Below are 25809 nucleotides of genomic sequence, written 5' to 3'. Positions count from 1 at the left end.
CCTCATAAAACACCCAAAGTTCATATTTTGTGTTTCGTGGTGTAAAGGTGTAATATTCATTAAGTCTAAAAATGCTTCCGGGTTGACTTTTTTAAAAAAAATGTAAAGATACAGCCGAAAGAGGTAACTAACCAAAGGGAAATACTCAGCAAGTCGGTCAATGTTTGTGGAGAGAGAATCACCGTTATTGTGGCCCAGATTTTGCGCTCAGCAATGCAGTCCTTTCTTGGACTCGAACTCAAGTTCCGTTGAAGGGTCATGAGGACTCGAAACGTCAACTCTTTTCTTCTCCGCCGATGCTGCCAGACCTGCTGAGTTTTTCCAGGTAATTCTGTTTTTGTTTTTGTTTTGGATTTCCAGCATCCGCAGTTTTTTTGTTTTTACAACAACGGAGCTTGCCGCTGACCTTAAGGAAAGTTACCCACAATGAATTCGCCATCTCTATGTTGTGTATTTTCCTTTTGCAAATATCAGTTTTCACCTGGCGCCAAATTAAAGGGATCTCCAGGCATCCAGCAACAGCTATGTCATCAAGCATGGTAAGCAACCAATCATATTGAAGAATTCTCCCAGCCAACAAACCAGGAAGTAAAATGCACTGATGCCATATTTTTAATTAAATATTACTGAAGGGGAAATAAATGTTTGGAACATACACTTGAGATAACTGAAAGGTCACATTTTAAAAGTTATCCTAAAATTGTGATTACGTTTATTATTATGGAGAAAGTTGACATTCCACAGATATAAAATTTGTTTTCCTGAGCCAGATATTTTTAGCAGTAATTATGAACTTAATTCACTGTTTAAAACAACCCCGTTACATCTCATGGAATAAGAGCGTTCAAGGTTTTTTTTTAACAGCAACACTAACTCCGTAAAGGGGCAAGTTCTCGTCAGTTCAGTGATTTCAACAGCACCCTGTGGGGAAGCATAGAATCACTAACAGCAATTTCTGGATCTCCATGTTTAACCTCGCATGTATGGACTCCAGAATTTGCTGGCAATTTCAGAGTAATCATAGTGAACGCTAACAGTTTCACCAGCATTACCATTGCAAAATCTGAGCCAAGTATTTCAAGTTGATGATCGACCATTTACAGATGTAGGCTGGAAAAAGTGTTCCACAATGCCACTTAATGATCAGAGTGTGTAACTGCAGACCGACTTTCTTGACTGGAAAATGCAACAAAGAGCTGAGTGGGCGCAATAGGAGCGGCATTTGCCCTTTGGGGGCCCATTGCTAACTGTCGGTTTTGCACTAAGTAATATTAAATACTGCCTACCTAATCTGGTCAAATCTGCACTTATATATTCGTAAAAAAAGGCATGTTTCCAATAGGTAATATCAAAATTGTTCAAAAAAACGCCAGCAGAAATGCAGGTCGGCAAGCAGGCGGAAAGCAGCAGAACGAAGGTCTGAAGTCAAACAAAATCCAGAACAGAAAGGGGAACCAGCATAAATAGATCAGAGTCCCCTGCAAACGAGCAAAGTACTGAAAACAAGCAGCAGGCCAGATACTAGATCCAAGGGAATATAGCCCCTACAGAGGATGGTGGCAATGGTGGAAGTCACTGTAAGATCCAGAAGCAGTGGATGTTTGTGTTTCCTTTTAAGAGCTGCTTCAATTGGGATTGACACACATGCGAAAATATGCGTGGCGCTTGTGACCTAATTCGGCAAGGTTTGCAACAAATGAGGGCACATGTAAGAGCACTGAAAACATGGACCATTGTTTTATCCATTGTGTTATTCATGGGGATGTACTAATTGTGAGCAACCAAAAATGCCACTGAAAAAATACCTGGGACAACAAAGGGAAATGCTCCCAGGCAATGAAGTGAATGTTTTTTTTTATTGGTTCCTGGCAAAGTTGATCCAACACATTCCTACCCATAAAAATAAAAACAAAAAACTGCGGATGCTGGAAATCCAAAACAAAAACAGAATTACCTGGAAAAACTCAGCAGGTCTGGCAGCATCGGCGGAAAGAAAAGAGTTGACGTTTCGAGTCCTCATGACCTTTCAACAGAACTGAGTAATATTAGGAAAGGGGTGAAATATAAGCTGGTTTAAGGTGGGGGTGGGGGGAGAGAAGTGGGGGGAGGGGTGGTTGTAGGGACAAGCAGTGATAGGAGCAGATAATCAAAAGATGTCACAGACAAAAGAACAAAAAGGTGGTGATATTATCTAAACGAATGTGCTAATTAAGAATGGATGGCAGGACACACAAGGTACAGCTCTAGTGGGGGTGGGGTGGAAAGACTAACAGGGCATAAAAGGTATGGATTTAAAAATAATGGAAATAGGTGGGAAAAGAAAAATCTATATAAATTCCTACCCATGTTAAGAATGTACCTGCGTCCGAGGGACCGAATGGCCTTCATCTGTGCTGTACCAATTCTGTGATTCTTTGTGCACCTCCCAATTTGGATTTAGGAGGGGCAGATAATAATTTATTTCAAATTAAGTTTACTTAGGAGTGAGGAACATCAAAGCAAGTCTTAATAAAAAAAATCTGCTAGCCTTGCTGCAATGGGTATGACTTGAAAAGGCCTGTATTTAATCGCCAAGCGTTCATATTCTGCAGTAAAATAAATTGCATTTCGAGGACAGAAACAGGTACATTTTCTACGTGTTGGGCTTCATATAATGTCTACGATCCACGATTAAATTTGCTAAGTGACACTGCATTCTAACTTCGTTCCTGTATATATGCATATCGCTATGGTAAAAGCTCTTCCCGTCCTTTTTAAGCGTTTCAGCACCCGGTCTCAGCCAGACAATCCGACTGACTGACAAGATGCACCAATCAGGATGCGAGGTGTAAGGAACTTCTCGCCCCCTCGAGTGTACTTCCATTCTGATTGGTTCACATGGGCAGCCCCCCCGCCCCTAAGGCTCACGACTGCTATTGTCTCAGCCCGCTGTCAATCATCAGGAATACTACAAACTCAAGGCTATAAGCCAATAGAGTTACAAATTGAATAGCGGAAACAGTTGTAATCGGTGGGGAATTAGCTCAAATGGTAGAGCGCTCGCTTAGCATGTGAGAGGTAGCGGGATCGATGCCCGCATTCTCCAAAGAATTTTCTTTGTGCAGTTTAATGTAGAATTGCACCTGTCATTGATAACTTAAAAACATTTTAAATTACATCATAATCATTTGTTTATACTTTTGACTTCAATTAACATTTATAAGCATAACATCCATAACTAACATCTATAAATCTATAACAAAAACAAAAATTGTTGGAAAAGCTCAGCAGGTCTGACAGCATATGTGAAGAGAAAGAGTTAACGTTTCAAGTCCAGATGACTCTTCTTCAGAACTAAAGAGAAGTAGAAATGTGATGAAATATATACTGTTTAAGGAGGGTAGGACAGATGAAGCTGGATAGAAGAAGGCCAGTGATAGGTGGAGGCAAAGGAGAGATTGCAAAAGATGTCATAAACAAAAGGTTGAAGGGGTGTTGATGGTGTGATACTGGCTGAAGGAGGTGCTAATGGTGACATTAAGAGTAGGAAGCAGAATGAGCCAGTGATAGGTGGCCCTGGTGGGGGTGGGGTGAGGGGGAGATGTGGGACCAAAGATCAAAATAGGCTAAAAGGTGGGGATAAAACAATGAATGGAAATACATTTTTAAAAATAATAATAGAAATAGCTGGGGAAAAGAAATGTATATATAAAAATTTTTAAAAATAAATATTTGAAAAAAGGGGATCAGAAAGAAGTGAGGATGGAGGAGAGAGTTCATGATCTGAAGTTGTTGAACTCAACGTTAAGTCCGGAAGGCTGCAAAGTGCCTAGTCGGAAGATGAGGTGCTGTTCCTCCAGTTTGCGTTGAGCTTCACTGGAACATTGTAGCAGGCCAAAGACAGACATGTGGGCATGAGAACAGGATGGTGTGTTGAAATGGCAAGCGACAGGAAGGTCTGGGTCATGTTTGTGGACAGACCGAAGGTGTTCTTCAAAGCGGTCACCCAGTCTGCGTTTGGTTTCTCCAATGGAGAGAAGACTGCATTGGGAGCAATGAATGCAGTAAACCAAATTGAAGGAAGTGCAAGTGAAATGCTGCTTCACTTGAAAAGAGTGTTTGGGCCCTTGCACAGTAGCAGGGAGGAAGTAAAGGGGCAGGTGTTGCATCTTCTGCAATTGCATGGGAAGGTGCCGTTAGAGGGGTTTGAGGTGTAGGGGGTGATGGTGGAGTGGACCAGGGTGTCCCGGAGTGAATGGTTCCTAGAGGAATGCTGACAGGGGGGGTGAAGGGAAGATGTGTTTGGCGGAGGATGATTCTTTGAATATGGAGGCTAGTGGAGTGAAAAATGAGAACAAGGGGCACCCAGTCATGGTTCTGGGAGAGAGAGGAAGGAGTGAGGGCAGGGGTGCGGGTGATGGGTTGGACACGGCTGAGGACCCTGTCAACCACCATGGGTGGAAAACCTCGGTTAAGGAAAAAGGAAGACATGTCAGAGGAACTGTTTTTGAAAGTGGCATCATCAGAACAGATGTGACGGAGGCGAAGGAACTGAGAGAATGGGATGGAGTCCTTACAGGAAGCGGGGTGTGAGGACCTGTAGTCGAGGTAGCTGTGGGAGTCAGTAGGCTTGTAATGGATATTGGTGGACAGTCTATCACTAGAAATTGAGACAGAGAGGTCAAGGAAGGGAAGGGAAGTGTCAGTGATGGACCATGTGAAAATGATGGAGGGGAGGAAATTGGAAGCAAAATTAATAAAAAGTTTTCCAGGTCCAGATGGGAGCATGAAGTGGCACTGAAACAGTCATCGATGTACTGGAGAAAGAGTTGTGGGAGGGGGCCTGAGTAGGACTGGAACAAGGAATGTTCCACACACCCCATAAAGAGACAGGCATACCTGGGGCCGTGTGGGCACCCATAGCCACATCTTTTATTTGGAGGAAGTGAGATGAGTTTAAGGAGAAATTGTTCAGTGAGAGAACAAGTTCAGCCAGGTGGAAAAGAGTGATGGTGGATGGGGATTGTTTGAGCCTCTGTTCAAGGAAGAAGTGAAGAGCCCTCAGACCATCCTGGTGGAGGATGGAGGTGTAGAGGGTTTGGATGTCCAAACATCCTCCTCTTGGTAAAGAGGAGGCGATTGGGGCCAGGGAACTGGAAAATATTGATATGATGTAGGGCATCAGAGGAATTGAAGATGTAGGTGGGAAGAGACTGGACAAGGGGAGAGAGAACGGAGTCAAGATAAGAAGAAATGAGTTCCGTGGGGCAGGAACAGGCTGACACGATCGGTCTACGGGGGACAGTCCTGTTTGTGGATTTTGGGGAGGAGGTAGAAGCGGGATGTCCAAGGCTGAGAGACTATGAGGTTGGAAGCTGTGGAGGGAAGATCTCCAGAGGAGATGAGGTCAGTGACAGTCCTGGAAACAATGGCTTGATGTTTGGTGGGGGGGTCATGGTCCAGGAGAAGGTAGGAGGAAGTGCCTGTGAGTTGGCGCTCAGCCTCTGTGAGGTAGAGGTCAGTGCGCCAGACAACAACAGCATCATCCTTTTCAGCAGGTTTGATAACAAAGTCAGGATTTGGCCTGAGAGAACGGAGAGTGGCAAGTTCAGAAGGAGACAGGTTAGAGTTGGTGAGAGGAGCAGAGAAATTGAGACGGCGATGTCATGCCGACAGTTCTCAATGAAAAGATCAAGAGCAAGTAAGAGGCCAGAAGGAGGGGTCCAGTTGGAGGGAGCATACTGGGTGAAAGGATCCGTGGAATGCGGGGAGGACTCCTGCTCAAAGAAGTGAGCACGGAGACGGAAGCAGTGGAAGAAGAGTTCAGCATTGTGCCGAGCCCGGAATTCACTGAGGTGAGGGCGTAAGGGTATGAAACTGAGTCTTTGCTGAGTACTGAACGTTCAGCATCAGAGAGGGGAAGGTCAGGGGGTATAGTGAATACACGGCCGGGGCTGGGATTAGAAGACGGCATGGGGTCAGAAGGACAGGGAGGGGTGGAGGGTCCTGAATGGGCCTTGGTTTCAATGAGTTGTTGGAGCTTGCGTTCCTCAGCACCTGAAAGAAAGAGACAAAGTTTCTTATTAAGGCATCAGATGAAATGAAAAATAAAATGAAACTGGGAGCAAGGACAGCTTTGAGATAGAGTGAGGCGGTGCTGCTGGAGGGAGAAGTCGAATGTGTTTAGATGGCGGCGCATGGCACTGAGTGTGGATCTCAGGATGCAGCGAGAACAGCAGTCCGAGGAACGTTGTATGTCCCGGAGATAACTGTAATCTTGGGTGGATTCGAAACATAAGGGATGGAACTTCAGTTGGAATCCACTTGGGGTAAATTGAGATGGAGACAGTCACTGAGGAAGGAAATATGGCTGTGAAAATGAGTTTTAGTAAACACCTTGTCAAACACCAGGAGGGAAATGGAAAGCAATGAAGGTGAACAGGGCAAAAGAGACAAACGACAATCCTGTTGGAGAGAAGAGCAGTAGTTCCTCAAGGTAGGTATTCTATTAGTACCATTAGCACCTCCTTTAGCCAGTATCACCACCATCAACACCCTTCAACCTTTTGTTTATGACATCTTTTGCAATATCTCCTTTGCCTCCACCTATTACTGGTCTTCTATCCAGCTTCATCTGTCCCACCCTGCTTATACAGTATATTTTTCATCATGTTTCTACTTCTGTTTAGTTCTGAAGGAGAGTCGTCTGGACTCGAAATGTTAATTTTTTCTCTCCACAGATGCTGAGTTTTTCCAGCAAATTTTGTTTTTGTATCAGATTTCCAGTATCCGCAGTATTTTGCTTTTATCTATAAATCTATAACAGAGAAGGTTCAGAATAATGGTTCCAGGAATGAGGAGCTTCAGCTATGAAGATAGATTGGACAGTTAGGATTTTTTTTTTGCAGAAAGGAAGGGTGTGAGGAGATTTGATAAAGGTATTCAAAATCATGAGCAATCTGGACAGAGTGGATAGGGAGAAACTGTTTCTATTCGTGAAAGGATCGAGAATGAGAGGGCACAGATTTAAAGTAATTGGCAAAAGAAGCAAAAGTGATATAAGAAGAAATCTTTTCACACAAAAAGTGCTTAATGTCTGGAATACACTGCCTGAGAGTATGATGGTGCAGGTTCAATCCACGCATTCTAAAAGAAATTAGACTTTTATCTGAAAAGGAAGAATGTGCAGGATTACAGGGAGATGGTGGGAAAATGGCATTAAGGGATTTGCTCCGTGTACCAGTGAGAGTTTAGTTGAAGGACTTTTCTGAAGCCTAACACTGAAAAGGAATCAGGGGAAAAGAGGTTGGAGTCATACCTAGCACAAAGCAAAATGGTTGTGATTGTTTTAGGTCAGTCATCTCAGCTCCAGGACATCACTGCAGGTGTTCCTCAGGGTAGTGTCCTAGGCCCAACCTTCTTCAGCTGTTTCATCAATGACCTTCCTTCCATCATAAGGTCAGAAGTAGGGATGCTCGCTGATGTTGATGTTCACAAAATTCAGCACCATTCGCGATGACTCAGATACTGAAGCAGTCCATGTCCAAATGTAACATGACCTGGACAATGTCCAAGCTTAGTCTGACAAGTAGCAAGTAACATTGGTGCCACACATGTGCCAGGCAATGACCATCTCAAACAAGAGAGAATCTAACCATCACCCTTTGATGTTCAATGGCATTACCAACACTGAATCGTCCACTATCAACATTCTGGTGGTTACTATTGACCAGAAACTGAACTGGACTAGACATATAAATACTGTAGCTACAAGAGGAGGCCAGATGCTAGGAATCCTGTGACGAGTAACTCACCTCCTGACTTCCCAAAGCCTGTCCATCATCTACAAGGCACAAATCAGGAGTGTGATGAAATATTCCTCACTTGTGTGGATGAGTGCAGCTCCCTCAACACTCAAGAAGCTTGACACCATCCAAGACAAAGCAACCTGCTTGATTGGCACCATATCTACAAACATTCACTCCTTCTACCACAAATGCACAGTGGCAGCAGTCTACAAGATGCACAGCAAGAATTCGCCAAAGCTCCTTAGACAGCACCTTGCAAACCTACGACCACTACCATCTAGAAGGGCAAAGGCTGCTGATAAACGGGAGCACCACCACCTGGAAGTTCCCCTCCAAGCCACTCACCATCCTGATCTGGAAATATATCACCGTTCCTTTATTGTCGTTGGTTCAAAATCCTGAAACTCCCTTCCTAACAGCACTGTGGGAGTACCTACACCACATGGACTGCAGCGGTTCAAGAAGGCAGCTCGCCACCATCCTCTCAAGGACAACTAGGAATGGGCAATAAATGCTGGCCCAGCCAGTGAAGCCCACATCCCCTGAATGAATTTAAAAAATGTAAAAAGCAGCACAATACTGGCTATTTTAAGCATTATTTTGTGGAAGTTTATCAGATCTCTCTCAGGCTATGTTTTTGATACAGAACGCTTGTAATCAGCATAACTCCTGCCTGTAGATGTGCCAGTTAACATCCATAAATGCTGTTCTTGCCTCACCCACTGCTGTCATTATACATCTATCTGATGGCATAAATGCAATACTGGAAAATTAAAATATGCTGACCACCAACTTCCAGAAAGCAGGCACCTCAAGAACAACCTTATATATTATGCATGTGCTGACAAGTTCAAGATGTTGCAATAATGTTGTCATTCCTTTATTACGCTGCAGCAAAACAAAGAAGAGAAAGCCTATAGGGGCAAATACAATACTGAAGGAGTACAAAATTGGTGATGCATTTCTAGATGGGTCATGGAACACCACCACCCACCCCTGCGCCCCACCAATCCTCCACACCCCAACCTCCTCTGGAAATATTTCAATGTTTCCATTTCAAAAATAGGTATTTTGGTTAACTTTAAGCACTTTCTAATTCACAATTAATAGATTTTTGAATGTGAAAATTACAAAACATATAACATCCCCAGTTCCAGGCACATTTCATAAGATACACTACCTCTTCAAACACCATAAACCTAATTCAAATTGCTCTAATCATACTCCTCCACCCAGTCTCTTCTTCCTCCCCTTCACAGCCCAGTTTAAACGAGCATTTTTTCCCCGTCCAAATTCCCTAGTTCAATTTATGATCTTTCAATGTCAGCACATTTCTTCCTCTGCCATGCTGCATCCTTTCCCAGTTCATGCTCAGACTTGCCTGCCACTTCTTAGATAATGTTGAACTTTTCTTCATTCGATCTCTGTCTTTGCTCATGCTTGAACTTTCTTATTTCTGAAAGGCTACGTCCATTCCCAGCCATCCTTCGTCCCCCCTATAGCACCACTCCCAGCTTCTGCACCCTTTCCTTTCCTCTTTTTCTCTCCTTCATTCCTTCATACTTTTGCCCTTCCCCATCTCTGTAATCTCTTCCAGCCCCACAGCCCAGCAAGATATCAATGCTTCTCTAATTCTGGCCCATGAAGAGATAAAGAAAGAAATAACCCAGGGAGAAAAAAACATATAGAACAAGATGGAGGCAAAGGTTATGATCTAAAGTTGTTGAACTCATACTGAGTCCAGAAGGCTCTATAGTGCCAAGGCAAAAGATAGGTGCTGTTCCTAGAGCTTACGTTGTGTTCCATTAGAATGCTGTGGCAGGCGAAGGATAGAAAGGTAAGAGTGGGAGTAATGTGGAGAATTAAAATGGTAAACAACAGGAAGCTCGGGGGTTATGCTTCCAGACTGAATGGAGGTGTTCCGCAAAACGGTCACCCAGTCTACCTTTGGTCTCCCCAGCGTAAAGGAAATCACATTATGAACATCGAATATAGTATACTAAATTGAAAGAAGTACAAGTAAATTGCTGTTTCACTTGGAAGGAGTGTTTGGGGCCTTGGATGGTGAGAAGGGAGGAGATGAAATGGCAGATGTTGCTTCTTCTGTATTTGCACAGAAAGGTGCTGTGGGGAGAGACAGGGTGTTAGAGGTGACTGAGTGGAGCAGGGTGTTGAAGAGGGAATGGTCCCTTCAGAATGCTGAAAGGGGAGGGGAAGATGTCTTTATTGGTGGTATCATGCTGGAGCTGGCAAAAATGGCAGAGGATGATCCATTGAATGCTGAGTTGGTGGGATAGAAGGTGAGGACGAGGGAACCCTATCATGGTCTGGGAGTGAGAGGAAGGGGTGAGAGCAGAGGTGCCCGAAATGGATCAGCCTGGTAGAACTGCCCTGTCACTCATGCTGGGTGGGAACCTTTGGTTGAGGAAAAAGAAAGGAATATCAGAAGCACTGGTGTGGAAGGTTGCATCATCAGAACAGATGTGATGGAAATCGAGAAACTGGGAGAATGGAATGGAGTTCTTAGAAAGCAAGGTGTCAAGGCAGCTGTGGGAGTCTGTGGGTTTGTAGTGAATATTAGTTGATAGTCTAATATTTTAAATTTGATCATTAGGGGACTTACAGCCAATGTAGGCAAGAACAGTTACAATGGACAAATGAGATTTGGTGCATGATATGCCATGGACAACGGAGTTTTGGATGAGCGGAGTTTTACAAAGATTAGGAGATATAAGGCTAACCAGAAGGACATTAGGCTAGTCAACTCTGGATGTGACAAAGAAATAGATGAAGGTTTTATCAGCAGATGAGCTGATGTAAATTTGGAGGTGTGCATTGGAAATCTCAGCTCTGGAGGACTGCGCTAGTACCAGCTCTACATTAATGATCTCTCTAACTTATTCATTCTGGTATTTCTCCAAACTCTTCATAACAATTTTTTTTTAAATGTTTAAGTCACTTTGAAATTGATTCAGTTTCAGTGGCTAGCTGATAATGTAATGTATATCCTAATGACGTTGCAGGAAAACATATTTATAATCTTCCCAAATACCTTGAGTACAGATGTCTTGAAACACACGTGTCAAACATATTTGCTTTGAGCTGACAGTCCTGGATATAAAACAACAATATAAACAGCAATTTTTTCTGGTTTTAAATTATTAACCTCATTTATTAAGCAAATAGTAAACAAGTGGTAATAGAACACATATATATGTATACATGAATATATATGTATACATATATATATATATTCTTGGGAGAACTATCATCTACCTTCTTGAAGGAAAAATACCAAAAGCTTTCAAAATTATTGCTAACCTGCTAAGGGCACAGTTTAAAAATAAGAGCTCTCCCACTTAAGACAGAGATGAAGAGGAATTTCTTCTCTCAGAAGGTTGTTAATTTGGACTTCTCTTTCCCAGAGAACAGTAGAGGCTAGGTCATTGAATATATTCAAGGCTGATTTAGGTTTTTGATCTACAAGTGAGTCAAATGGAGGGCAGGCAGAAAAGTGGAGTTAAAGCCACAATCAGATCAGCCATGATCTTATTAAATGGCCAAACAGGCTTGAGGGGTCCAAAAGCCTACTATCACTCCTAATTCTTATAATCTTATAACCTGTTTTTCTACAAATAACTACTAGAGAGAGACACATTGAAAGGAACATGAGAAATAGGAGGAGTAGGTCATTCAGCTATTCGAGCCTGCGCTGCCATTTAGTGAGATCGTGGTTGATGATCTACTTCAATAACATTTTCCTACACTATCCCCATATCCCTTGATGTTTTTAATATGTAGAAATCTATTAATCTCAGTGTTTAACATACTCAATGACAGCCTCCATAGCCCCCTGGGGCCATAATTCCAAACATTCACCACCCTCTCAGTGAAGAAATTCCTCTTCATCTCAGTATTAAACGGACTGCCCTTATTCTGGGACTGTGTCACCTGGTTGTAGTTCCCGCCCCACCCCCCCGCAGCCAGGGGAAACATCTTTCCTGTGTCTACCCTTTGCAGCCACATGATGAAAAGCCTGGCGCTGGAACTGCGCATGCGGATTGCCAGTCGTGACGTTATGGGTTTGCGCACAACTGCGGAGCCGGAGCCTCTGGGCGCCCAAGCTTGGAACCACGCAGCCGCAGAAGTCATCCCTTTCTCTTTTTGCCCTAACGAAATATGGCGGCCCTCCCATTCTCAAATTGTCACAGCCCCCCGGCGGCGCGCATGCGGAGTGAGGTCACTGGAACGTGGAAGGCCATTGGAAGGTGTCAGCGGCGCGCTATTTGAAAAAGGAGAGTCGTTATCCAGCGGGGTCGGTGCACTTGGAGACAGGTCATTTTTGAGTAATCCTCAGCTGAAGAAAGGAAAGGCCACGGCTTTCAGGTTAGTGCCAGCTCCGGGGCTGATTAACATTAACCCGACTAGTACCCCCTCCCCTTCCTCTTGATCTGATCACTGCCACAGGCACAGCCCGATTTACTGTTTCAGCAGTGAAGCAGGAGGCCAGGCCCGGCCAGGCCAGTCATGGTGTAGCACTTACCCTCCCCCCATCGAGCTGACAGTCAATGTGCTGCAGGTTCACAATGAGGTTCTCCTTCTTAGGAGAAAAGTAAATTATTGCAACCTTCCAGGAGAAAAGCAGCTAAGTCAACATCTACAGGAAGAACAGGCTGCATTTGTTTATTTTTCAGATGGGATTGAATTATCCGATCATCCAGCCTGGGTTATCTGCCATCCCATTCGAGATTATATATCATACTTTACTCGCCATTTGGATGAGGACTGAGACATTTTTAATATGTGTTATGTAGAAGGCGGCCATTCGGCCCATTGTGTCTGCACCAGTTCTCTGAGCATTTTGACTTAGAGACAATCCTTTCCCCCTAATCCTGCACATTGTTTCTATTCAAAAAATCACCCAGTGCCCTCTTGAATGCCTCGATTGAACCTGACTCCACCACACTTCCAAGCAGTGCATTCCAAACCCTAACTACTTGCTGTGTGAAAAAGTTTTTTTTTCACCTCATGTATTAAGGGCAAGGCTGGCATTTATGCCCATGCCTATTTTCTGAGGTGGTGGTTCTTAATGAGGTTCTTAATAAAGGTGTTTAGATTTGACTGGGTGCCAAGCTAGTACCCTTCTGAGGGGAGTTAACAATCAACCATGTTGCTGTGGGACTGGAGTCACCTATAAACCAGATGAGGTGAGAGCAGCAGGTTTCCGAAAAGATATTCACAACCCAGCAGACAATCTGATTGAAAACTGAACTTAAATCTCAACCTGGATGCTCCTGCATCCTACTGATTAATGGGCTTGTTCTCTAGTTCACCAGTCCAGTAATATAAACACTGGTACCATACCCTGTATGGTCTGATGAGGTGCTCATCCATTGGAGTGATGTTCTCTGGGTTTTTAAAAATTTTATTGCTGGAGATGATATTTCTATGGATTCTAGTTTAAAAACCTTCAGAGTTAGTAACTTAAACCCCTTTGGAAAAGATCTTGCATAGCAGCCAAAATGGAAACAATCTGACAGAGGCCACCACAAGAGAAAGGGAAGGAAGCAATCTATAATAGAATTCCCTTGAGTTTAACTATTCTGCCTTGGGGCAGTGTTTTTATTCAAGGTAAGATATAAAGAGGCACTTGAGCTGGTTTGCTGAATGTGTGTTCTTCACAGAGAGCCTTGCCTGCTGGCGTACCCTATCAGCAAATCTTGGGCATGCTGCCTGTGGTTTTCAGAATGTTAATTGTAATTGTGTGGAAAATTATGGGCAGCATGCCTGCAATTTTTGTGCTATATACATCTAATGTGTGTACTTGTAATGTTGACTCTTACATAATGGAAAAACTGCACCTTTTCTGGGTCTAGTAGAATAGCTTTAGTTTTGGAAGCCACTTAATATCCTGACTTGGAAATTTATTGCCGTTCCTTCACTGCCACTGGGTCAAAATCCTGGAACTGCCTCCCTAACAGTACTGTGGGTGTACCTACACCACATGGATTGCAGCGGTTTCAAGAAGGCAGCTCACCACCACCTTCTCAAGGGCAACTAGGGATGGGCAATAAATGCTGGCCCAGCTCACGACGTCCACATCCCATAAAATGAATTTAAAAAAACATCCAAAACATGCTGTTACAGAAGAGGAGTTCAAGTGATTTACAGGACTTGCAGGGTGAATCTACTAATATGTTGTTAAATGAAGACCCTCTTTCAGCAAAGTACATGAAGTTTGGCTGCTGCATTTCTACTCACTTGTGTGTGTCTCTGTTGTGTGACTGGGTTCATTAGCATGACAGAGACTAGCATCTGATGCCTGTCTTAAAAGGACAGAACGACACATAGAAGTCAATCTCCTGACATTTAAAAGAAAATGAAGTGCAAGAGTTCCTAAAATCTATTGTACTGTTTGTTTTGGCTTGAATTAATCTGTTTTAAGTGATAAAATTATCCAATTTTTTGGTGTTTGTTTGTTAGAGATGAATTAAAATGTATGGTCCCTTCTTGGTGTTATTCCTAGCACATATTTGTGATTAAAGTTACCTATTGCTGGTTTAAATCTATGGGATCTTTTCAAACTATTTTAACTGGAGAGTTTACCAGATGTCACATTTGATGTACAGCAATTATTATTGAATGGAGATTGTTCACATACAAATTCTTTATGTACATGGTTTTATTTTCAAGAACTCGAGCCATTGCAGTCTACCAGTAAGAACTTGGTAAGCAATTTTTTTTTGTGTGTAAATCCAGCTTGTGTGCAGCTAAATAAACGTAGCTTCAGAATAGAGCTGACTGGGCAATCTGATGTCCTTTGTGAAATTTTGTGTTTTCCTGCTGTGTCTTTCATGCTGTCTGGTAGAGATGTGCAATCGAGCATGCAATTTTTGACAAGGAGAGGGCAACTGAAATGCAGTTTGCAAATGATGGTAATGTATTCTGTACCTGCCAAGATACATTTTGCTTTTGAAGAAAGGAGAACTAGCTCTCTGTTCTCCCCAGGAGTTGAAGAGACACATTGATTTGGGATGGTTTAATTTGATTTATTATTATTAGCTTAGGTCTATTTTTAAATATTAAGGTCGGTAAATTGGCTCTGAATTTACCCAGTATACAGCCGAGGCATGCAGCCCAGGAAAGTCCCAAGTCTGTTGAGTTGGCTAAACTCAGCTGGGGTGACCATACAGGCCCTGTAATTGGCTTCAATGTTCCTAGGTTAGGGCAGGGAGTAAACTAGCTAGGATTCCCTCTCCTGATTGCTACCTTTTGTGGATTTAGATGTCTGTCATGGATGATGAACTACCATTGGATCAGGTACCAGAAGTGCATATGGAATTGTACAAGATTACATGGTGATGCAAAGAGGAGTAGGCCATTCAGTCCCTCAAACCTTTCCATCATTCAATTAAATTGTGACAGTTCTGTATTTTGACTTCATTTGCCTGACTTGGTTCCATTTCCCGTAACAAAAATCTATTAATCTCCATTTTTGGAGGAGAACGTTCCAGATTTCCACTATTTTCGATGCCTTCATTGTCAATTTGGTTTACCTGAATCGGGATGTGTGTTCCAGAACTGTAGCTCATAATCTAGGTTGAAACTGATATGCATTGCTAAAGGAGTACTGCATTGTCAGAGGTACCATCTATTAGTTGAGACTTTAAACTGAGACTACCTGTTTTGGTAGTTCTGCTGAATGTAAAATATTGCATTTGAATAACTGCATTTAACTATGAGCAGCAATTTTCCTGTCTTTGTCACCATTCCTCCCTTAAGCAATATGCTAAATATATTAACCGATCGTTCAGTTCATTTTATTATTTTGACAAATGGTCATTGACCTGGAACATTACCCTATTTTTCTCCTCCACAGATGTTGCCTGACCTACTGAGTGTTTCCAGCGTTTTTCTTTATTTAATTTACTGTTTGTAGGATCTTGCTGTGTAAGAATTGCCTGTGATAACTAGCTATTTAACAAAAGTGGTTGCACTATGAAAAATAATACATTGTTTCTGAAGCATTGGGACATTTAGGAAGAGGAGGAAGCTCACAGATTTTTGTATAAATGTAGCCTATAATGAGAAAATGTTAAAACATTAAAAACTGATTGTGTGATAAATGTGAGTTAAACTCGTGTGTAGATGAGTAGGGATAACGGTGATTTGGATAATGAGATTCAACTGGGTTTTGAAAGCCCTAAAGGATGTTTTAGTAATTTTTGTTTTTACCTCATAAGTAATTGCATTTATTTTCAATTTCATCCGAAAAAGCACACAATCATTTCGTTCATTGTTTCCTGAGGAAACATATTTCTGTCCATAGCTTTGGCATTAGTTAAAACGAGTGTCAAAGTAGATGCTTGCTTTTTAACTAAGAGCAGCCCTTTACTGCACTGTAGAAGTGATTAGCTGGAAGTTAATGACTATCCTGCACTGTGGATAAGGGGCAAAGATTCAAACATCCAGAGCTTTCATTTCTGTGTAATCACAGCAGGCAGTGTTAGATGCCTTAGTGACAGAATTCTACTAATGATCTCTTTGCATAACATCAAATTACTGCTTCCTCTTTGAAACATTTTTATTGTGTGGATAAAACAAAGTTTGTGACAGGGGCTGCTTGCTGGAGCGCTGTTCAGTACATCAGCTAGCTGTTGCCTGGAGCCTGGTCCTTATTGCTTGGGTTGTGTGATGATTGATCTAAACAGAAACCAAGCAACATCTGGTTTCACTCTAGGTTGTAGGGCGCAAAGTCACTATATTTAGTGTCTGGAGTAACTGAGGGCATTCTTGTGTGGAATTTTGAATTTAATTGTTTACATCATTGGTGAATTGGAAGCCTGGTCCAGCCCACTTAAATCCGTTGAATCAGTTAGATGAGTTTATGAAGAATGCAAATTCAGTTCGTAACAGCTAACATTAGTCCCATTGTTTCCTTTTCTCATTCCAGCTGAGAATTGTAAAATTTCTACATGTGTACCTGAAAATCATTTGCTAATTATTCTGCAGTAGCCTCTTGCACTTTAATGTAACTCCACTTTTTGCAATAATTGACATTATTTAAATTGAGTTCAGTATGCTTGGAATGATGAGTGAAGCAGGGAGTGAGGTTGAGCGGGTCTTGATTATGTGCTTAACTCTTGCAGTTCATTTGTATTGTCCAGACTCTTGAAGTGTTCTTTGTTAACAATGCATGGCGGTAATTTTTTTTCCTTTCCCCCCCCCCCCCCCCCTCCCCCCCTTCATGTTTTTCCTGCCTCCCTGTAGGTGTTGATCTATGGGATTACAATTCCACAGATGCCAGCAGTGTTCAACTCACTGATTATTTTTCTTGTGTGAATCAGACAGTGGATGATCAACACCACCATAGCTAAACTCCATCCTGTGTTTACAGCATAATTAATATCATGGCATCTTAGTGTTCAGCCTGTTGTGCCTGTGTTAGCTCTAACCAGCTGCCTAGCTTAATCCCAAACCCCTGCTTTCTTCCTCATAATCCTGCCTTTGAAAGTTCCTATGAAATCTGCTTCCATCACCCTTTCAAATAGTTTGTTCCAAATCTTAACTGTCTGTGTGAAAAATGCCATTTCCCCTTCTAGTTTTTTTTTGCTGATTTATTTTAAATCCCTGGTTGCTTTATGACTTCTGGGTACTGACCCTGCCTCTCTCTACTTGCTCCATCAAAACCCCTCATAATCCTGAATACTTCTATTAGATTTCCCCTTCGCCCTCTCTTCTAAGAAGAAAAAGCCCTAGGTTTTTTAATCTCGCCACATAACTGAAGTTGTTCACCCTGGTGAAATCTTTGTAAACTGTCTCTATACCTTCTCCTTCCTAAAGTGTTCTCTACAGTTGTAAACAATACTCCAACTGAGGCCCAGTCAGTGATTTGTAAAGGTTTAGCATGACTTCCTTGTTTTTGTACTCAATGCCCACATTTACAAAGCCCAAATATCTGTTGTGCTTTCTTAATCGCCTTATTAATTTTCCCTTCCACCTTCACACATTTGTGAATATGCACCCACAGGTTTCTCTGCTCTTGTACCTCTCTCAAAATAGTACAATTTAGATTATACTGCCTCGCTATGAATCACATCACTTTTATTTGTATTAAGGAAGGCAGCAGCACAGGTAGATAAGGTGGTTAAAAAGGCATATGAGATACTTGCCTTTATTAGCCGAGGCATAGAATATAAGAGCAGGGAGGTTATGTTAGACTTGTATATAACGCTAGTTAGAAATCAACTAGAGTACTGTATGCAGTTCTGATCGTCACACTATAGGAAGGATGTGATTGCACTGGAGAGGGTGCAAAGGAGATTCACCAGGATGTTGCCTGGGCTGGAGCGTTTCAGCTATGAAGATAGGCTGGATAGGCTAGAGTTGTTTTCCTTAGAGCAGAGAAGGCTGAGGGTAGAGGTATACAAAACTTTAAGGGGTTAGATAGGAAGAAACTTTTTCCCTTAGTGGAGGTGTCCATAGCTAGGGGTCATAGATTTAAAGTAAGGGGCACGAGGTTTATAGGGGATTTGAGGAAAAACTTTTTCTCCCAGAGGATGGTTGGAATCTGGAACACACTGCCTGAGGGGATGGTAGAGGCCGGAACCCTCACAACATTTAAGAAGTATTTAGATGAGTACTTGAAACACTATAACATACAGGGTTACAGGCCAAGTGCTAGAAAATGGGATTAGAATAGATAGGTGCTTGGTGGCTGGCACGGACACGATGGGCCGAAGGGCCTGTTTCTGTGCTGTATAACTCTGTGACTCTAAGTTGCATCTGCTACGTGTCTGCCCATTTCGCCAGACTATGCCTTCCTGTGATCTGCTACAAACCTCCTTCATATTTACTGTATTGCCACTTTTGATACCTTCTTGAAACTTCAAAGTTGTACTCCATGAACCTAAGTCAAGGTCGTTTGTAAATAATAAGATAGCAGTAATCTTAGTAAATTCCTGGGGGACAGTCATGTATTCTTCTCGTTGGTCAGGAAAAACATCTGTTCTCTGCTTCCTGTCTCTTAGTCAATTACATACCCAATTTACCTCAATGCCTTTAATCATGTGCTTTTATTTTCAAATGAATTTGTCATGTAGTGCTTTATCAGGTTAGTCAGACACAATGTGTCTTTAACAAATCTGTCCTGGCTGCCCCTTATTAATCCAAGCTCTTCCAACTGAGAACCAGTCTTGTCCTTGACAATGGGTGCATGTAGTTTTCCCACCCCTGACATAAGGTTGACTGGCCTGTAGTTACCAGGTTTATCCCCCTCCACGTTTTTTTAATGGAGATGTAACATTTCAAGTCTTCCAGCCCTCTGGCACCACCCCCATATCCAATGATATGAGGATTGAAAAATTATGGTCAGAGCTTCTGCTATCACCATCCTTGCTCTTAGCAATCTAAGATGCATCCCATCTGGACCAGATGATTTGTTAACTTTGAGCAATGCCAAGCTATTCAGCATCTCCTTTCTGTTTTTATCCTATCCAATAGCTCTTCCCTGCTGTGACGTTACCTTCATCCTCTTCTTTTGTGAAGGCTGTTGCAAAGCACTTATTCAATACCTCTGGCATTTCCTCTGCCTTCTCAGGATTTTTAGGGCAATAGAAGCAAATTGGTTATGTTACTGGGCTAATAACTCAGAGGCCTGGACTAGTGGTCTACAGAAATGAGTTCAAATACCACAGTGTCAGCTGAAAAATTTGCATGCAGCGAATTAAATAACTAGCTTTTTTACTCTAGATTTATCACCTAATGGTGACGACTGAAACTGCTGGGCTGTTGTAAAAACTCATCTGGTTCATTAATGTCCTTTTGGGAAGACAAACTGCTTTGTTTGCTGCTTTGGCCCATATGTGACTCCAGACCTACAGCAATGTTGTTGACATTTCACTAACTTTGAGATGGTCTAGCAAGTCGCTCAGTTGCACAAGGATGGGTAATAAACGCTGGCTCTGCCAGTGGCATCCATATCCTTTGAATAAAAAATTGCACAAAGCTACTTGGTAATCCATCCTTCAAGGATGAAAATTAAATTTTGCAAAGCCATTGTATTTTCTGCATCCTCTGACTCGATAACAAAAGCATAAAATATTGAGGCATGATTTTAATTGTACGATTTTTATTTCAGTACAGGGACAAAGCTGTAAAAGAAATGGCCACAGGACTAATTTCTCCAAATGTACTCTCTGATGAGGAGGAGGTTGGCGTTTGGGAATCAACTGCTGTTGATGCAGTGAACGGTGCTGTTGTGAACAAACAATTGTTGCCAGAACTCTCTGTCATCTCACCAGGAACCAACACGCCAAATTGCCATGATGCTGGGCAAACCCTTGTGCAGACTTTTCCAGAAGACAGAGTGAAGGTTTACCTCCGGATTAGACCATTCACTGAAACCGAGCTTGAGAAAGGAGAATCACAGGTGAGTGGCAGAGTGCAGAAAGGTTCCAGTTTATAACGTTTTTTCAGTTCCATTCAATGATCATTGTTTTCATTTCATCAGATGAGACATTAAACTGAGTCCCCATCTACCTTCTCAGGTAGACATTAAAAATCCCTTAGCCATACTTTAAGAGGAACAGGAGTGTTCTGGCTAATATTTATCCCTCAGCCAACACTTCTAAAATTGATCATCTGGTTATTCGCATTGATCTTCAACGGACTTTGCTGTGTGCAAATTGGTCGCTGTATTTCCTACATTACAGCAGTGACAACACATGAAATGTACTTCATTAGCCGTAAAGTTAATTGCTGGTTGGCCTGTGGTTGTGAAGGATGCTGTATAAATGCAAGTTCTTTCCTATTATAATTTCCTATATCAGTCTTTCCTATATATTTTTTAAAATTAGAGAGACGGTAACTATTTCCTTCCAATCTGTCTTTAAGCCTCTGAAGAGTGCTCTGTTTCACTTGAATTTGAAATATTGAAATACGTAGAAGTCACGAGACAGAAACAGGCCATTTGACCAATCGGACAGCATCAGTTGTTACAATAAGTGCTTGTGGTGGAAGAATAAGTCCAAAGCTAGTTTTCTTTCCCACAAGTTGGTTTATTCTTGAGACAGCTTTTCAGTGTAACAGACTTCCTAGCAGCTTCCACACTAGTGTGTTCCAGATGTATCTATACTGTTTTGATGGGAGAACCAAAGCCCATCACATGTTTTAATGAGCAATTGTCTTTAACAATGTAATTGCTGTGCAATGTAATTACTGATATATTGACAGATTCCCCTCTCTTCTTTTTAAATTAAAGCTTTTGAAAAATTAAAAAACATCCTTCAGTTTGTTTCGAAAAAAGAAAATATATAGTTTTTACATTTCGTCTTCATAACATAAGGTGTCCCTCTTACATTTAGTCATTTCTTGGAGCAGGCATTTCTTTTCATAAAACAGTCTGATAGTTGGTGACTTGTGTCAACCCATCGTAACTTCGAGATCTCTCTTCTCTCTAACATTTCTTTTATGCTGGCGAGGTCTATTAGCCTTTTCTCAGTGACACTTTTTGTTGAATGAACATGATCCCAAATAGACCAGTTATCAACATAACATTCTATGGGCAAACTTTTCTCACATTGCCCCTTATCCAATATACTGACAGAAATATTATGCCCCTTATCCAATGTACAGACACAAATATTATATAAGTTAAACTCTCATTTCTATCACTTCTACTAATGCCAGCGTTTCAACAGCTAAGGTGCTTTTCACTACCCTTTTTTATTTTCTTAGCCTCCCAAGCCAGTGGGCAACATTTATCATTCTTTCCTAGCAAGAATATGATAAACCCTGCTGCACTAGAATACCCATCTTGAAGGTTAGCATGTGAAACATTGTTAAAAATGACCAACCTCATATCTTCTGGTTCACTCAAGGCTGGGAACTTGAGTGTGCATCTTTATGAATTTAATTTCTTTAATGTTTTATTTGCTTTCAGATCTTCCCCCAACTGTAGCACATTTTATCATAGTGCTCAGCTCCAACACATCATAGCTAGCGTCAGGTTTAATCTGAGTGCACAACCAGTTCAACTGCCCAATCAAACTTCTCAGTTCTGTTGAAGAGTCATATTGACTCGAAACGTTGACTGTGTTCCTCTCCGCAGATGCTGCCAGACCTGCTGAGTTTTTCCAGGTATTTTTATTTTTGTTTTGGATTTCCAGCAGCCGCAGTTTTTTGCTTTTAAACTTCTCAGTTGTTTTGTTTCTTCCTTAGAAGCAGGATCCTCTTTTTGTGAGGATCTCACTTGCTTTATAGGACACAGTTAACATTTTCTAGATAAGATTGTTGATTCAATGTCACTCCTGACTTGCTTTGCTGAATAACTAAACCTATGCATTTAAAGGCCCCTGAAGCCTGACTGCCAACCTGGAATTCCTTCTTTATTGTCTCAGTTAGCCATTGCTCAAACTCTACAGAGCCTTCCCACAGGAACTCAACATGCATGATAAAGATTCCTGCTAGTTTCTCCTTATGGTACCAGTAGAACTTTACAGGGTCTGCCTTTAACTGAAAACAACCTATTTTCAATAGGACAAACTTCATGGAAAAATATTATCTTCTTGACACATCGTTTAATCCATAAACACACTTGTCCAATTTCCATAGCTTTCCTTCTACATTGCCAGCTTCTTTAGGTGGTTTCAAAAAAACTTCCTTTGAAGCTTCTCCCACTGTAAAAACGTAACCTTTTATATCAATCAATTTGCACTCCAAGGAATATGATGCTTAAAAAAAAATTTCACACTCACTTTCCCTGCAGTAGGCAAGTCCATCCTCATCCCCAAGCCTTTCTTCAAAGCCTCGGACTACTAATCACACTTTAGCCTTATACGTGCTTTCTAGAAATACCTTTACTGCACAGATCCACCTGTGAGATAAGGCTGGCTGTCTCCCGTCAGGTATTTCCGTTTATATGCCAAATTCCTTTCAACTCTTTCTGTTTGGCTTCCTTTATCAGCTTATTTTCCAATTTCATTAGCAGCTACTAAAACCCCTTGCTCATAAGGACTTCTACTTCTATTGGAATTCCTAGATTGTTCTATAGTCTTCTTTCTTGTCAAGCTATGACCTCTACTCACATTCCTCTCTTTCTGGGCTACTACTATATGATCAAACTGTCATGCAAGCAGAATCCCATTTGCAAGTCTGATTTTTTTTTTTCTGGGTCACAACCACTTTCTGGTCCACTGTCAGAACTCATACTGCACTTTCTAGGCTTCCACATCTTTACCTCAGTTCACCATCCATGGGTCTTATCTCCTGTCCTTCATCCTGCATATTTAGTCAATATTTGTATTTACCACTGGCCTTTCCTGCTCTCCCTATGATGGTGGCATCCCTCCATACACTGGACCCTTCTGGCATGTATGTTACATTTGTTCCTACTTTTTGTAGTTGCCCTTTTGGATGAATAGCCTTATCCTGTACCTCAGTGTTACTTTGCTCTTCGTCAGTCAACCCTCTATCTGACATAGTCCGCTCCTCATAACTGATGTGCGTGTGTGCGTGGAACCTGTAAAGGTGTAGTTAGTGCCAATTAGCCTCGAAGAATGTACCCTAACAATTTGATTGCTGTGTTGCACAATTACTGCTTTTCCATCACTCGCTATCACCTTGTCAGGTCCTTTCCACTCTTTCTGGCCTTCCCTTTTGTAATATACCATGTTTCCTTGTCTAAACTGTATTCCTGATGGTCTTAAGTGGTGCTGTGGGGCTTGCTGAATTTTGTATGAAACCTCAGCTTTAATTAAAGCTTTTCTGCCTGCATACAAAGCATTCAAATGAGCAGAAAAAGTGGAGCTAGTCCTTTCTAGAGCAGAGGGAGCATCTCATAACACCGAAGGCAACTTTGGATTCTTTCTGTACACCAACTGGTACAGACTGTATCCCCCAACCATTTGCAAAGAGTTCTTTGCGTGCACTGCTCATGCCAGTGTCTTTTGCAATTTGCAATCTGGTTGATCAGCCAATTTTTTCACCATATTGTCTGTCACCACATGGTTTCTCTCTCAAAGATTATTACTAAACAGACTTTCAGCTGCAATGTGCATAACTGTGATGTTCAAATTTTCACACTTGTGATGTAGTAGATGACGTGTGCCAGGTGGATCAAATCCACAAGGGAAACTTGGTCGCGCTATTACTTTTGTAATTTGTATTTATTATGAGATGTGTACACTAAATTCAGAAGTAATAAGCCTTTAAAGATTTTTTAAAAATTAAATTAAAATATTTATTAACAAAGTAAAAGATTTCAAGCACAGACATAACACTACAATTACTACTATAATAACTCCCTAAAATTCCTAATTAACCTGACCCTCAGTTAACTGCCTTTAAGGCAACTGTCCAAAATAGATTTTAGATTTAAAACAACCTCAGCAAGTTAACACAATACCCTGGACAGTGGAATTCCAAATGGCTTTTCTCCAACTTCTGTTTCGGTAAACAGCAAACTTATGCTGGAAGTTTCATTAAAGCTATTTCACACGCTCCTGTTAGATCTTAAATGGCCTTCTGCTACATAACCTTTCATTCACCTTTCTATATATTTCTCTCTTTAATATGTAAATTCTATTGTTCATATGTCCTTGAAACTGTATCTTCCTCACAATATAAAAACCTTCTTGGTGCTAATATTGTCATTAACCTTTGTGGAAAATAAACACATTCCTTAGCCTTGCTTATCTGGCTAGTTATAAACAGACTGGGATCTCTTTGAAATCCAAATATCCTTTCACTTATTTAAAAATGCTAATTCCCTTCACACCTTACATGCTAAGCCAGTAATGTTTACTCATTAGCATGTTAAGCACCTAGCTTCTTTTGATTTAAACTTGCAGTCTGCTTGACTCTAAATGTGATTAAGTCACACACAGACTTACCCCCATAAACCTACTTCACAATAAACCAGAAAAATATTATGAAAAAATTATGACACACACATCTCAATTCCTCATTGGCGAATTCCCCACCATTATCTGTTAGGAATTTTGTTGGTATTCCTAATCCTGTTCCCACCCATTTCTCCATGACCTTATTGTTTGTCCTTGCTATGTATTACAGTGGATAGGCTAAATCTGATTGCCATATCTATGACGTGTAGTTAAAAAAAAACACTTATCCTTGTCCCAAACTTTTAAATCCATTGCATTGTTAAATTCCCTGGCTAGTGGCAAGTTCACAATAAGATGTGGTGGTGTCTTGCAATGTTTAATGCAAATTTCACACCGAGCAGTGATTTGCTCAATAAGGTCATCGTATCCTTTATCAACCACTCCAGCATCTCTCAAGAGTTTTCAGTTTCTGTGCAAACTGTCTGTGTAACTTCCAAATGATTATCTTTTTGTCCACCAAATATTTATTCTCAGAAGTTAACAAAGCTACATGAACTTTTTGAGAAATATCTGGCTTCCTTAGTGGCAGGCAGTGATGGCCTGACCGAGTAAAATGTAGATCCATATTCCTTCCGAATGTAACCGCTCTGTCATTCTTCGTGTCCAGTGTCAGCTGAGCCTTTTTCATCGCTGATTGACTTAACAGTGTCAGTATCTCGCTAGAAACCACATCAGTACTGATGAATAGACTGATCCTTGCTATCTTACAAGGGAGTGCTACCCTTTTGGAGGATGTTAATGTGTTATCTCCAAACCTGAAGCAGGTAGAGCCTTCATCTCATTGACCATCTGCCGGTTTGCCTCATCGAGAGACACAGGTAGCAGTTAAGCCAATCCATTCCACACACCATGGAAGTGCAGCTGCTGTCTAGAACTGCACAGTTGAAGGAATCGATCATCAAGATACTCATCACTGGATTCAAACTCTGTGACCAACACAATTCCATCATTGCAGCCACCATCATTTTCAGCCTCAGAAGAACCCGTCTCGTGGGTTACTTCAAAAACACAACTTTTTCAATGTGGACAATTTATTGTGTGATGATACTGAGAATCACACCAAAGATACTGATTAACCATTCCCTGCACATTTTTTGGGTTTAAACACCTAGGTCACT

At 41.5% G+C, this 25809-nt stretch overlaps 1 protein-coding gene and 1 long non-coding RNA gene across 5 annotated transcripts in view; one reads left to right on the top strand and one right to left on the bottom strand.

Annotated features, from left to right (window-relative positions):
• Positions 1-473: 473 nt before the first annotated feature.
• kif20a (kinesin family member 20A) overlaps positions 474-25809 on the top strand; it is a 72422-nt gene continuing 47086 nt past the window's right edge. For 2 of the 4 annotated variants that reach the window (XM_041194269.1, XM_041194266.1), the window contains exons 1-3: positions 12079-12173; positions 14481-14515; positions 19927-20217. In XM_041194269.1, coding sequence (XP_041050203.1) covers positions 19951-20217 — 267 coding nt within the window. In that variant the 5' untranslated portion in view covers positions 12079-12173; positions 14481-14515; positions 19927-19950. Of the gene's footprint in view, positions 540-12062; positions 12174-14480; positions 14516-19926; positions 20218-25809 lie in introns of those variants that run through there. The other 2 variants (XM_041194268.1, XM_041194267.1) reach the window with 2 other exon arrangements.
• Positions 20155-25809, bottom strand: part of LOC121281351 — a 33823-nt gene continuing 28168 nt past the window's right edge. Inside the window, exon 3 of the long non-coding RNA XR_005943864.1 lies at positions 20155-20196. This is a non-coding gene — a long non-coding RNA (uncharacterized LOC121281351). The remainder of the gene's footprint in view (positions 20197-25809) is intronic.

The sequence above is a fragment of the Carcharodon carcharias genome, chromosome 8 (assembly GCF_017639515.1).
Source record: "Carcharodon carcharias isolate sCarCar2 chromosome 8, sCarCar2.pri, whole genome shotgun sequence".
Taxonomy (NCBI): domain Eukaryota; kingdom Metazoa; phylum Chordata; class Chondrichthyes; order Lamniformes; family Lamnidae; genus Carcharodon; species Carcharodon carcharias.
The sequence above is the reverse complement of the archived record's forward strand: the minus strand, read 5'-3'. Positions and strand labels throughout refer to the sequence as shown.